This window comes from Ceratotherium simum, chromosome 12 (assembly GCF_057802395.1).
Source record: "Ceratotherium simum simum isolate JZ-2026a chromosome 12, ASM5780239v1, whole genome shotgun sequence".
NCBI classification, from domain to species: Eukaryota; Metazoa; Chordata; class Mammalia; order Perissodactyla; family Rhinocerotidae; genus Ceratotherium; species Ceratotherium simum.
This window is the reverse complement of record NC_141911.1, coordinates 4,800,472-4,815,732: the sequence shown is the minus strand read 5'-3', so window position 1 is coordinate 4,815,732 and position 15,261 is coordinate 4,800,472. Positions and strand designations below refer to the sequence as shown.

General features: G+C 36.5%; 1 protein-coding gene across 1 annotated transcript in view; it reads right to left on the bottom strand.

The window, feature by feature from the left end:
• Nucleotides 1-15,261, bottom strand: part of ADAM7 (ADAM metallopeptidase domain 7) — a 69,412-nt gene that overhangs the window by 20,118 nt on the left and 34,033 nt on the right. The window contains exons 9-16 of the mRNA XM_014789840.2: nucleotides 12,067-12,236; nucleotides 9,633-9,717; nucleotides 8,078-8,208; nucleotides 6,284-6,458; nucleotides 4,708-4,797; nucleotides 3,487-3,682; nucleotides 2,964-3,066; nucleotides 1,774-1,963 (exon numbers count right to left, since the gene is read on the bottom strand). Of these exons, the coding sequence (XP_014645326.2) occupies nucleotides 1,774-1,963; nucleotides 2,964-3,066; nucleotides 3,487-3,682; nucleotides 4,708-4,797; nucleotides 6,284-6,458; nucleotides 8,078-8,208; nucleotides 9,633-9,717; nucleotides 12,067-12,236 (1,140 nt within the window). The remainder of the gene's footprint in view (nucleotides 1-1,773; nucleotides 1,964-2,963; nucleotides 3,067-3,486; nucleotides 3,683-4,707; nucleotides 4,798-6,283; nucleotides 6,459-8,077; nucleotides 8,209-9,632; nucleotides 9,718-12,066; nucleotides 12,237-15,261) is intronic.

The following is a 15,261-nucleotide window of genomic DNA, read 5'->3' as shown; positions in this document are numbered from 1 at the left end:
TTCTTTTTCTTTTCTTTTCTTTTCTTTTTCTTGTCTGTGTTGCATATTTTGTAGAATAACTAAGAAAAAGGGCACCCAGGGGAATGAAATATGTTTGCCTTCTTTTCCTATGCCAAATTAAAATTTACCCAGATAGAATAACTACTAAGAGAAACTAGAATGCTTTTTATGCATTTTAAGTTCCTCATGTCTAAAAGTAGTATCTCATTGTAAAAAATTAAATGAAAAATTCTGTAACTAGTGTCTTTGTGATACCCTGTAGACTGTCATTTGCTATGTGCGAATTTCCTCATTATGAATTGATTCAATAATTGGCACCATTGTGATTGGTATGCTTCTGTACTAAGACTTCTCTTGAAAGAATAGGCACTCTATGTGGTGGCACATGGTCACAATGTACTTATAAGATCAAGATGTGTTCCTTAACAACTACTCCCCTATCAACCCCTTTGTTCAGTCCCTGCCACTCTTAATAGGGATCTCTGGAGGGGATGTCATACTTTTGCTTTGTACCTCTGGCTGATTTTCCTTACTGAAGTGAATAGAAAATTGTTTGGTGTTTTCTTCAACCTGATGCCTCATACACTCTATCTTATTGAAAGTCCTTGAACTTTCTAGCATCTGATTAGATACATACCTAAATTTTCACAAATAGAGGTTCCTCACCATTGTGATATTTATTTAGTCATTTTAATGAGAAACTGCATAGTTAAGTATATGGACTTGAAATATAGGTCTCTGTTAAATTATTAAATTCTAATTTCTGTTTTTACATTCTCAACTTTTCTTTTCCAATTTATTTCTCTATCACATTATGTGAATGACAGTAATATTTGTGAGTGGTGGCATAGAGAAAGAGAGGAAGTCACATCCACAGAGAGAAATGATTCAATTTCAAAATAGCTAAATTTTTAATAAAATATATGTTTTCCATATATTCTTGTGTTTATAAACTTTGATGAGCTGGCTATAGTTTTTAGTACACATTCTCAAGTTTTTATCTTGAAATGATAAACTCTTTCCAATCTGGCCTCATTCTACCTGTTCAACTTCATTTTTTGGCCATTTCACCCAAAGCTTCAGTCACACTAAAATTGTCAGTTAACTGACTATGCCATATCCTTTGTACCTTTGCATCTTGTGGAAGTATTTCTTTCTAAACGGTCTCTTCTCAATTTTCTGTGTGTTGAGAAATGTTGTTCAATAAGTCAAAGCTGAATGAAACACTCATTTAATGGCATCATACGGTGCCATTCCATGTTCTATAATAAAGTCAGTTACTTTCTGCTTTGGACTCAAATGCACATTGGTCACACCACTATAAAAACACTTATGTTGGATTGTAATGATATATTTAATTTAATCCATGAAATTTTCAAGAGCACTCATCTTTACATCGTCTGTGTTGAGCACAGTTACTGGCACCATAATATGTGCCCAGTAAATATGTCTGAATGAAAAATAAATGAAGAATGTATAGGTACTTCATAGTCAAATTAATTTGAAAAATTGTGCCTATAATTTCATTAGATGTCTATGGTAAAATAACAATTAAGCACATTTATAACATTTACATATCATTTTGTATAACAAAGATTAGGCAAAATGAATATGTATTAAAGTGTTATTGCTACTCTGCTCAATAAAAAAAACATTGTCGATTTTTTTCTGCTTTCCCATATATAGGCCTTATGGAACCAATTATGGGATCCAATGATGTTTTAAAGTGGTTGAACCAAAAAGTTTTAATAAAATGAAGGGTTTTCATCTTACCATTTCATCTCCACATTTTGTTCCAGGAGCAACGAGGCCAAAATCTTTAGAATTGTGATATAAAAAAAAGGTTTTGCATTCAGCGGTGACATTCTGCTTTGGAGCTTTTCTAAGGTGATAGATCTTTTCTTCTCCAAGGAGAGATGAGTGCTTCCCTCCAGTGCAGTATATCTTGCCGCATTTGATATCTCTGAAGGAAAAGAAGAGTATTCTCAGACTCGGAACCAGAAATAGAACTTGAGAGACTAGGCTGCCAGTGAAGTGGCCTGGTCACTTTTTCTACTCCCAGTCTTGTCAGGAGGCTGCAGAAGGGTCAGGAGAGTCAGGGTAAACTGTTGGACCATCGAAATCCTGACCCCGGGCACTGAGATGAGTAGATAAAGATGTAAAATGATCATATTACTTTATGATATCTCTGTGATTCTCACAAATCAATATTAGGTCAAGTTTACAGAAGAATATTTCTTATTAGTAGTACAAATTAGCAAAACTTTAATCAGGACAGTAAGATTTCTTTCATATTCTTTCTTGTATAGAACACATCAGTTGATTCTCACAACAAACCTATGAGATTACTATTACTATAACCCCCATTTTATGGATTAGACAGCAATTGGATGTAAGAAAGTTAGGTGACTGCCCATTTTCACCTAATATATTTAGTAGCAAAGTTGAACTTGACCATAGGTTTTTGTTGTTGTTTTGAATTCCAATCCTGTTTTTTGACACACAAAAACCTTGCCAAATGTCAGTAACAAGTCTGGGAGTATGTCTCAGCTCATGCTTTGTAAGATCAGATCTAACTTCCAATTCTCCCATTCTCCCAATTTCAACTTCTACTTTTCTTTTTTTTTTTTTTTGGCTTCACTTCTTTCCTCCTGTCTTCCTTTTTTCACCTTTTCTACTTATTTATCCTATCCTCCTGTTTGCGCCTTTTTTTCTTTTTGCAGGTTCTTTTTCTCCCTTTCTTTCCTAAGAATCTTAAATCTTTTCCTTCTTTCCTCCATATATTCCATGACCTCCAGCTAATACATACAGTGCATGAATGCCAGTTAACACTGCCAGGGATGTATGCTCTCTCTCTTCCTATCTCCTCAGTAAAAAGAGGTTAGCAGCTGTCAGAATAAGAGCTGTTTTGATTTTGCAAAACGCTCTTAGAGAGCACTTACTTTTCTTTACAAGGCACTTACTTCTCTTCACAGGGTATTAATCCATTTTCCTTGTTTTTGCAGTATCCAAATTTATTTCCTTTTTTATTCATCGTGTAGCAGATATCAGGACTGTCTTTTGACTCTGGGATCCAAAATGGTATGATAAAAGTAAACCAATGAAAGCATAAATATTATGAATCATAAAATACCTTACTTTTCTAACACAGTTGAAATTTCAGTATCATGTAGTGGTGAAGCACGATAGGAGAAATAAATAAATAATTAAAAAAACTATCCCATTGCCTCAGAAGGATATTTTAGGAAGGAGAATGGATGTAAAAAAGTAGCAAAGATACCTTAACCCACATACTGAGCTAGTCAATGAATATTAGCGGTAATATCACTTAATATTAAAGAGAATATCCAGAGAGATGCTAGGTAATATTTTGGAAGAATGCAAGGAATGGCATTATCTTCAGTCTTGCCCCCAAATTCCTACAGGACAGTGACGTAGACATAATGGCTATTATCTTTATCGTCATTCACTGTAATTGTCTCTCACCATCATCAAACAATTCAGAGCACTGATCATCCCGCGTGGGACATTTCCCCATGAAGCAGTAGCCTTTTTCATTCTTGCAAGGAAATCCGTTTACTTGAAATTGGTCCTTAGGACACCCAGAAGAGTGGCCAGTACACAGTTCAGGAAAATCACATTCATCTTTTGCTGGTCTGCATACAGACCCTGCTTTTTTCATCTGTTGAAGAAAAACAGACTGAATCCCGGACACATTTAGCTAGGCAAGATTCAGCAAGTAGGAGGAAGGGCCACCCATTTAATTTACCTAAAAAAGGTTTTAAGGATGGATCATGACTTCCTTCTCCATTCTACTGAGAACTATTATCACTTGTAAATGCCTTGGCTTTTATGTAATTTTAGGAATGACAAGACGGTATTTTTGAAATTTGGTATTGGAAGAGCATCGGACAGCGTTGGAATGGACACAAAATGGAGAAACGGACAAGTGCTCTGTTTGTCTTGTCTTCTTCATCCCTTGCTCCAGTACTTCCCTTTCCTCCCACCCCTTTATACAACTTGGAACCCCTGCCTATCTATAATGAGCGATCTCTACCCCCAAGAAATGAGATCTCTCTATAAAAACTAGAAAAATACCCTGGCTTTCATTGCTCAAGGGAACTGCATGGAAATAGTCTCTTATTCAGCCATTCAATATGCATTTAATTGTGCTGGATTCTGGAAGCATCTGAAAATGAATAAGACATGCTTCCTTTCCTTCATGAGTTCACAATCTAGGGTGTGGGGTGAAAGAAGTGTCACTAAACCCTTGGACAAAGCCATTTGGGCTTCTGGTTGTCTTTCCTAGGACTATACCTCCATATACTAGTCACTATCACTTTCTAATTCCAGTATAATCCTTTTCCCTTTCAGTTCCCTGTTGTTGGGATGCCAGTTCCCCCCTACCCCCAGCTGAGGTTAATATGCTGGTAATGGTTTACAAAGGAGCAAAAAGAGTGTTAGTCATATAACTCTACTTCTAAAAGACCAACCACTGCTTACCCACTACTCCACTCCCCAGACCATAGCACTGCCCAGTGCTTAGATGTCAGAGCATCTCAGAAGAGGTTCTACTGGATGTGAGAAAATCTAGCCCGAGTCTGGGATTAGTGACAAAAGGTCATTCAGTGATCTGACAACTCTTTGGTCATAAGTACACTTAATAAACTGAAAACAGAGAAATCCGGTCCTAGCAAAGGCTCTTACCTGACAAGATTCACAGCATTCTCCTTCTGCACAACTAAATCCTGGCTTCAACAAGCATTTGTCTGCATCACAGCAAGGATTAGTGCACTCCTGGCAGTAATCAAAAATTAAAGATCAGGAATTGGTTCATAGTTTGGCTTCTGTTGGCAGAATTAATTAGTTGAGCTTCTGTATAATTTAGAATTTCCTGTCTTTCAGAGTTAAACACAAATGCATGATCCTTGGCTATGATATATATATAAAGCTTATTGCTTGCAATTGGTGTTTGGGACTTTTACTTTGTTTCCTTCCTGTGTGGCTGTTCAGTACTCCACGGCTAATGAATCCCCACTGGCAGCATACGAAGTCCAAAGTTTGTGACCTTCTGTTCTCCTGAAGACTTCTGTTCTCTGGAAGGGTCCTGCTGCTTCTCTATACTAAAGGTTTGATGTGAAATAATACAACTTCTGAAGATCTGATTTTACATTTTTCTCAAGGTGCCAACTATTTCAGATTGGTCTTTGGCTTTTTAACGCATTGTTAAATAATAATAGCAGAATGGACACTTAGGCCCTATCTGCTCAAACAAAATTAACACTGCAAAAAAATTGTCTGCATCCTGTCATACGAGGTACTTCATGTGTTAGAATAAAACTGTAGAACCATTCCAAAGAATGTGCATGGGCAAAAAACACCAATTTCCAAAGTTAAGAGCCTCTTCTCACATTTAATCTGAGACATTTGAAGACTAGATGTTGTAATCTCTGGACATGTCACTGTCCCCACTCTGATCATGGAGTCTCTTAATTGCCATCTTATTAGACTTCTTTTGAATTGTGCAGTGTCTAGAGCGTAGATACTCAAAAATGTGGTCCTTGGACCAGCAGCATCAGCATAACCTTGCAGGTTGGTAGGAATGAAGGATCTCAGCCCCAGCTCAGACCTACTGAATCAGAATCCATATTTTAACAACATCCCCAAGTGATTTATATACACTTGATGATTTGAGATGTAGTTGTCTAGGACTCATACCTATATGATGAGCTCTTGAAATAGCTTCTATGTTGGAGAAAAGCGGATTAAGAATTACTTTAAAATTTGCTTCAAATGTTTACTCTAAATGTTCCAGAGACCAAGACTGCAATAAACATGTGAAAGTCTAGAAGTTTTCTGCTCTACTAAGACTGAGTTTTCTACTAACATGAACTGTCCAACTAGGATATAGTCTAGCCTTATAAGGCCCTGAAATAAACTCAATTGATTGACTGTGAAGGATTCTGTAGAACAGATTCCTACTGCGCATGAGAGATCAGATTTAATGACACCGATGGGCTTTTCTCATAAGAAGAGCCAATTAACACATAAACCAGGCAAATGCGATACTGCGAACCGCCAGCAAGATCATTATATGTGATTCATGACTTGGTAAGAAGCCTTGCAAGAGGCTGCTCCAACAGCTTGTTTTCCAGTGAGAAAAAAGAAAGCACAGTTTTTAAAGCTTTACAAGGAATACTCTGGTTGAGTAATAGCTATATCGCTTCTAGGTTACAGCTGAGCGTAAACTTTGTAATTTAAAGACAACATCATTTGCAAATACCTGAACAGGGCCACAATCACACTCTTCTCCCTCATCCAGCATCTTGTTTCCACAATATGGGAAATCACTTAACTTATCAGAAAGTGGAATATTGAACATGCACGTTGGCTTATGGTCCTTCAGGTATTGCAGGTACTGGCTTCTGCTGCATTTACTGAATTTCAGTGCAGGAACGCTAGAGGTAGGACAAGTTAAAAATAAAGATCGCTCATATCAATACAGAGTAGTAGAGCAGCCGTGTAAGTTTTGTGAAGAATTTAGAAATAAATACAAATGGTGAACTCCAAAAGTCTGTTTACTTCTCTTACTCCTGTCTTAATGTTATAGCAGAGTAACAACTGGGCTTTTTATTATAGAAAATGTCTTATTGAAACACACCCAACACATGCTATTTTAGTGAAAATAATCTGACTATATATCCTCCAGAAAATCCCCACAGTTTAAGACTGATTGTGCTTGCTGCTCACATATCACTTTTTATTTATTTCTCTTGAAATAATCTATACATTTGTTTATTATCATGCAAGATTACAAGCTTCTCAATGCAGGGACTGTATCGTGTTCAATTTTTAAAAAAATAAGCACTAGTTAACACAATGCCTGGCACAGAGTAGCTCTCTATAAACATTTGTTGAAACAAACTATTTATTTAATAACATCTTATATATCCTAGGAATGTGATATACTTCTAAAAAGAATTGAAAGTTTAAAAAATCTTAAATTCACTTCCCTTCCATCTTCCTCTTGTTTTTGACTCCCTTGCCATTATTATTGACACAATGGTTGGATACCGATGGACTTTTAGAGTCCTGAATACATTACATTGGGATGGCGGGACCCTGAAAAAATATTACTAATTACGTGGATAATGTAAAATTACATATCAGTTACCTAGTTCTTACTCTGTGCCAAGCACTGTGCTTGGGTGCTTCCGCTACTTTACATCATTTAATCAATATGTAAAAGCACTGACCATCATCAGCAAACACTTTTCTGACTATATACGATGCATTATGTGTAACCCCTTCACATATGCTTAAGTGAAGGAGTTCAGGGATGTGTAAGGCTGAGGACTTGACTGCAGGTAATTCACAGTATGGTGGCGGGATGCTGGACACTTATTCTGTAATTGTTTATGGAGTACCTAGTATGTGTCTAGGACTTTTCTAGACAGTGGTGATGTAATAGTGAACAAAGCAGACAAAAGCCCCTGACCTCATGAAGCTTATATTCTAGTAGAGGAGTAAAATAATAAATAAGCTAAATGTGCAAAACATAGACTACATTAGATAGTAGTGCTAAGGAGGGGAAAAAAGGCAAAGGGGGAGTTGGTGAATGATGCCAGGGCATGTGTGTAAGGGGACAGAATTGAAAAGTTGAATCAGGTAGCTGGAGAAAGTTTTGCTGAGAATGATATTTGAGTAAAGATTTGAAGGAGGAAATTGTAGTTTATAACAAAGATGATAGAACAAGGCATGTAGAGTGTATTTGTAGAGTGTATTCCTCTTCTGAGCTCCTTGGTATAATTACTAACTGATCATCGTGTATTTTTGCAATATGCTCAGATGAAGTTTCAGAATTTTTCTCATCATATCACTAGGAGAGACACTACCAACCAATAAGACTTAGTTCCAAAAGGGAAACTCCTTACCATATCTGGTTTTGTAATAGACCTCTCGGAGTACATTAGGGAAAAATGCCACATAGTAACAATATATCCCTTCAATACGAATTTTTAATCAAAAGCCACTCCCCAAATATGTAAATGTGTTCTCTATATTGCTTGAGCCTCACCTTATACCACTATCCATCACGCATCTTGCCAAAGTACAGGTACACGGGTAGTCATCGTGCTGCATCCCAAGGTTATGCCCCAGCTGATGTGCCATTCTGCTTGCAACTACATTTAGGTCAGGTAAAAGATCCTGATGCCAAAAGAAGATGTGCATTTAGAAATTTCTATAAGATAGCACACTGTAATACATAATGCTTGAACTAGTGGTTGAGACCTGGTTTCAACCTTCTGGTTAACTAGTACTTATTCAAGACGCCATGGACTTAATTACCTCCCCATCCTGCCCCTCAGTTTAATTATATAATGAAGTTGGACAGGTGATCTTTTGAGTGTCTCTACCTCTAACATTTTGAAAAGTTCTTTTTTGTGGCACAGAACTAGTCATTGTTGGATTTACATAGACTCATTCTTACAAATAGCTAAAAAATTATTAACTATTGTTCTACACAATAAAATAAACATTATTGAGTGCCTTATATATACCAGATATTCAAAGGTGGTAAAAATTAAAATATGTGAGGTTCATGTTTTCAATGTATAATCCCACGTCGCAAAACAAAGCTTTGCAGTCATGAGGAGGGACTTTCTACTTTGAAGAAAACCAGAAGGTCAGTGATATAAAATCCAAGGCAGAGCTGATTGTCACCTCTGATTGTAGCTCTATTTCGTGTTTTAATCTCAATATTAATGAAAAAATTAATTTCCAAAGAGGAGCGGGATATCAGATTACCGTAAAGGTGAAATACCCCCTAATTTGTTAATTTCATTTTACACATTTGAAGTTAAAAATGTGTCCTGGATGGGCTATAATATCATAATTGGTGCAGTGATAGCCTATATTAGATTAGATTGACTCTATTATGCAAAATTTATGTTATTAAAATACCATAGACAAAGACATAATCACAAAAAGAATCATATAATAAATAGGCCATGTAGTCATTTTAACAAGTTGTAGCTTTTAATTTCTAGGTCTAACTACACTGGGCTGAGATAGCAACAACTAGGCAGAGATACTAAAGGAAATAAATCCAAATCTTGATGTTTTCAAGAATTTCTTAGATAGGATTACTTGGACAGCATTTACTAGAAGCTTAGTAACTTGGGAAAGGATCAGATAAATGTGGGGAGTCAGCAGTTTGACGGTCTTATTCTTTCTGAAAATGAATTGCATTTCTGAGCAGATGTGATATTTCAAATGGTCTGTGCACTTTCTTTTCAACAGAAAAACAATAATCTTCAGTTGCTAAATTGGCCATCAAGTTTTGTGTATTTTACATGTCCTCATAAATAACTATATTTAATATGCAAAAAAGCTTTCCTAATATTTGTATGTTAATTATATATGATGTTCTTTTAAACTCTAGTTTACCTTCGTTATTCATCTATAGTTTTTATAAAACGTCTCATTTAGTAAAGGAAATGTGACAGTTTCCTCATGACATATCTTGGTAGGAATACATGACAGAATTGTCCCTTTCAATAGGACACAAAAAATTGCAGAAATTTATTTCAAGCTTTTTGATTAAGTAATATAAATAAAACACATCCCACCTTAACGATGCTGGAGGAATAATAGGGCAGGCACATGCCCCCTGGATAAGAAGTTCCTTGCGCATGTGTGTAGAGCCACTTCCCACTATAAACAAGATGCAAATACACTCTTCAATTGGAGGTAGTAGTTTAATTAACACAAAGATTGAATTGCAGTGAACCTCCACGATGCTAGTGCCTTTGCACCTGAAAGTACCTTTTCTTTTTTCTGAAGTTCTGGAATTGAGGATGACTTTAGTTGATATTAAGCTCATTTTAAACCTGTGGCATATTAGAGGCATTGAAAAAGTCAATGCAATCTTAAGTTAAAATCATTAAAAAAGTACTTTCTTAAAAAAAACAAAAAAAAATGTTAGAGTCCCATTTGACTTGACTTTACTCTACACTCAACTTTGGATAAAACCATTTAAAAGATAAAAATAAATAAAAAGTGTTCAGCAGAGGAAATGCAATATAGTGAATGGATTCAACACCAGGATTAATTAGCTTTGGTTGAAAATTTAAAAAAACTTTTTAATCAACCATAGAAACTCATAGAGGATTTGATAGCTATAGTAGTTATTTAAAAGAGTTGTCGTGTGAAAACAGGACTATGCCTGGATTACCTAAAAAGACAGATGTAGATGTGCATATTAAAAAGACCCAAATTTGATAAGCTTTCAAGAACATTTAGAGTTGGACCACTTTAAGGAGAGCTACCATGGGCCGGAGGGCCACACTTGAGTATAACAGAGATTCACATACAAGGAGGTGGTCAGGCTGAATGACTCTTTTCAGTCTTTAGGTCTTTTGATCAAAGACATGCTCTCTTTCCTTCTCTACTATGGAAATGTTCCAGTCTCTACATTTTAAAGTCTCAGGATTTGACTATGCATCTTGGAGGAACTTAGAATTCGGATCTTCCTAGACGCTGGAGATCTCGGGAGAATACCATCGATGGAGGCGAAGCACCCGAAGAAGCACAGTCTGGACTCTGACTCTGCTTGTGGTCACTTAAAACCAAAGGTCACACCATGACAATGTCATATATAGTCTCTCGTCACTTAACACAGAAGGGAAGACATACAATAATCTGAAGACATAAGAAGTCCCAAATATAATGCCCAGTTAGACATTTAGCCGCACTTTCCCCTCATTTCTCTATTTGCAGATATACTATTGGTGTGAGAAGCTATTGCTCAGAATAACAGACATTTGTGGAAGTAAAAGGTTTTCCACTTATACTCATTTAAATATTTCTAGACTAATTTATTATTTTAAAACACATATCCAAGGAATAGGCAAATGGGCTAATCTTGCCCACTATGAAAGTTATGGTGATATTTTATATTACCCCCCATAATTTTCGGGTATACTCATGCATGAATATCAGAGCCCAAGCCAGGTACAACTATCCCCATGGAGATATGTGCTATGGGCCATCCCAGACATGAAAATCAGAAATGATATTACTTTGGAGGTCTGGTTCACTCTCATCAATCTGCCAAAGGGCTGGACCTGACCTTTGACTACAGGTTTTGGAAGATTCACAGTTCTGAATTCAGACTCAAAGTTAATATTTAGATGATGCTAGAAAGCATATTTGCATGTTGTGTTTGCAGACCTTAGGAGAAGCACTGGTATTATAGGTAGATGAAGTAGGTAAAGTGGGTACCACTTTTATACAGTGACTTTAAGGGCATCAGAAGAGATGCTAAAACTCCATCGCTTCAAAGTTATTCTTCCATAACTTAACATTTCTTAGGATAACAGGACTATGTGAAATGCAAGGTTGAAGTGAATTCAGCTCTACAATTATTTATTATTTCTCCACAGGCTGAGTAGTGTGCTAGGTATTTTGAATAACAAAAATGATAAAAATGCCTCCCCCCCTTCTTTTAGGAATTAATGACCTAATAGTCTAGATAAATCCAAACCTTTACTTAAGAATATTAAATGCTTGTCAGGTTTAATTTATAAGATTAGTTATCTGTCATCTTGAATAGTAGAGAAGATGCTCTTGAAGCACTGGTCACTGGATGAGCACACTTTGTTGAGGAAAAATGTCCAGACAGTGAGGTGCTTTCCCAGAAAGGTAGGTTCTGGTGGAGTATTGGAATGGCATGGCATGGCAGGCTGAAGGGAGTTAGTGTTGAATGCTGATAAGAGAAGTAAACAGATTCTAAAAGTGTTTTGCTTACCTAATGACATTTTCAACCCTACCCAGGAATATGAATATATCAGATTTTTCCTTTTTAGTATTAGTCACTATTAGAAAGAAAGATTATTAAAAAGTTCATTTGGAAATTTTCTGTATAGCTAGACATAACATTTTGTCCCTCTGTTCCATCCAAAAGTCAATTGCTTTAAAAACTATTTTGGTTGTTGTTCACTTGCTTTGTTTTCTTTTTTATAATCCGCCTAAGGTAAGCAGGAAAATAGAGCGGTTACATACCTGAGTAATACAACATGATCAAAATTCTTCCTTTTTTTAAGGATTATTTCTTGCCAAGCTGAAAAACGCAATAAGGTATTTTCTATATTTGAATCTACTTCTATTTTATCTCCATTTGTCCACATCTCCAGGCCAACCAACGTCACATGAATGTCCAAGGTTTTATAAATCTGTTTAAAGGATAAATAATTTTCACAAAGGCAAGTTTCAGAAGAATCCTTCATCATTACTATATTCTTTTACACCTAAAAAAATAATAATTTTAATGTGTGAGGTACATAAGCAAAAAGTGCAGATCTCATTTTACAAACAATTGTATTGAATGAGAATGTGGGATGAATCATGCAGAATGCTGGGTGACTTGCCATGGCTAACAAAGAAACTTGACTGAAAACATGTGATTCCCCTTGAAGTATCATAAGCCTTACAGGCACTAGGCTCAGGATATGCCTAGAATAAATAATTTAGTAAAGTGGTGAGATTATAACTGACCTGAAAATATGAATTTACTGACAGTGACACACAGTGGAATGAATGTTCTTATTCATCTCTCTACTTTGGTTATGAATTGGTTCTGTGACAGATTAGAAAGTTGATATTGGTTTTCAAATAACAATAGCTTAGCTGCCATGTTTGTTCTCCTCGTTGGATTTTTGGAACTACCTTGTTGTCCAAGAAATCTTATTAGGGATTGCTCAAAGCAGGCAGAAATGGTTGTAGCCCATAAACCTTCTCATCCCTATTCCCATCTTCTTTTGTAAACACCTAGTTGATAGATACTTTGATGCCAGTGCAAAAGAAGACAGAGTTTAAGCAAATATTATGAGGATATTAAGACAAAGAACTATCTGTTATATCAATTTTATATTCCATAACAGTCAGTACAAAGTAGGTTAAAAGAAAGAAGGAATGATGAACTATGAACGCTGAGTTAAGAACAGAAATGGAGAGGTCACTCATACAATATTAATAGAGAATGTAACTGATTACTAAGAAGTTTAATATTTCTGCTATAACAACACCCTTGTGTTAATTTTCCACTTTTCTTAACCTGAATAGTATGACTATATTGAATTTCATGTGTTAACATGATAACCCAACAAGGTCATTTCATAACTATGAGAACTAGGCTTCTTTTAAACTGTCATAAGTTAGTTAGACTTTTAGTCAAATCATGATCTCAAGTCTATACTGGAGCATGTGATGTCCATTCATTTTGGCCCCAATTGTATTGTGAAATATACCTTATGAGTAGGGTGCCATAGAGCAAAAATTGTTTGAACCTGGGATCTTTGTACTCTCTACATTCATGGGTAGGATCTATGTTCATAAAACTGGATACAAGTGCAAACGGAAACAATATTTGTCATTCTATGAATATATTCTCATCTAGTGAAAAAATATCCTATAAAATAAAGCCACGTTTTATCTGTGGAATGCTTTGATGGGTTTGGATATACATATTTAGAAGGTTGTGGGAAGTTTATTTGCTCTTCATAGTAGAGAAAGAACTTTGAAATTTCTGAGATAAAAGAGGTGAAGACATAATAGAAGCAAAATGAGAGAGGATGCAGTGAAATAATGAATATGGGCTCTGTGGAAGATAAAGGGCCAATAAGAAGTGATATGATGGGAAGGGTTAAGGATTTTAGACCATGTTACTTTAAATTATTTTTGTATGATCTCTCAATATAAACTGAAAATCTTTAGTAAAAGTTCAACAATGTGCAATAATTTTGCATTTACACTTACTTTGGAGATGGGAACCCAAGGTGAGAGATTGAGTCTTATAGTTGGAGCAAGGTTAGCGTACTGATAAAGACAATTGCAAGATATAAGAAACAGGGGAAAGCAGAGGTGACTGTAAGAGGCAATCATTCTACTCCACATTGTTCTTACCTTTCAGAAAAATCATAGGGAGAATTTTTAATTTCCATAGACATAGATTTAAAGTTGGAAGGAGTTCTGCTTCTAGCTAAGATGTACAAAGTTGGAAAGAATGTTGCTTCTGCCCTGACAAAAAGAAAAAAGCCAGGGGCTGGCCCAGTGGCATAGTGGTTAAGTTCACGTGCTCTGCTACAGCGGCACGGGGTTCACAGGTTCAGATCCTGGGTGTGGATCTATGCACTGCTCATCAAGCCATGCTGTGATGGTGTCCCACAAACAAAATAGAGGAGGATGGGCATGGATGTTAGCCCAGGGCCAATCTTCCTCACAAAAAAAAAAAAAGAAACAAAAAGCCAAGGAATCTACAAAATCATATCTTTTCTTGAAACCATAATATAGTTGAGGTAATAGGGCAAACAAGTAGCCTGAAATCTAAGGAAAGACAGCCTCCTTCAAGGAGAGATGGGACTAGAGCATCTCTCAGTGGCAGAGTATGAGGAAAAGAGATGCTGAACACCACACAAGCAGGTAAGTGGAATTCACCAAAAATTTTTAAGAAATTGCTAAAAGGCAATTATGGAATGGAAATGAAAGCATAGGACCCTCTGGGAGACAGAGACACACCCATGCACAGACTTTCTCCACGGACCTCCTCTGGGTTCCCATAATAGTGATGGAGGGCAGAGTGGGAGACTGGAGATATCCTCCCTTGGTGGTAGGGGCCTGAAGGATGGGAGCAACTGATGCTTTAGGAACATCTTCAAACCTACTAGACTCTTCTCTCCTGAGGAACAAAAGCCTTAAGCTGCTGTATGAACTTGAGCAAAAATTTTTTTTTACACTCCCAGAGCTCAAATGAAGACCTATTGTGGCTGAAAGAAGAGAGAAGTAAAAAGCTTTTACCCCTGGAGGGGAAGCAGGAAACTGTCCTGAGGCCAGACCATTTGAGGTCTCCTACCAATGCAGGAGAAGCATGAACACTAAGAAATATCTACCCAAAGACACATGGGCAGGGCTTTCCTAAGATTGAAGTTAGATCAGGACAAGAGAAGAAGCTCTGAGTCCCATATTTAGGCTAGCAATCACTGAATAACAAACAAAAATAGATTACTACTGAAGAAAAGATAAGAATGAGGACGGAGAACTTCTTTGAGCACTGGCCCTTGATGTAGGCCTGAAGCTAAGAGTGAAGCAGGAACAATCTCTCCAACAGTTCAAGACCTATTCCCTAAAGAAGGTGACACTAAAGGAATTTGAAGCTGGTCATGCACTGTAGGTAACAATAGCAATAACAACACCCCAAACCAG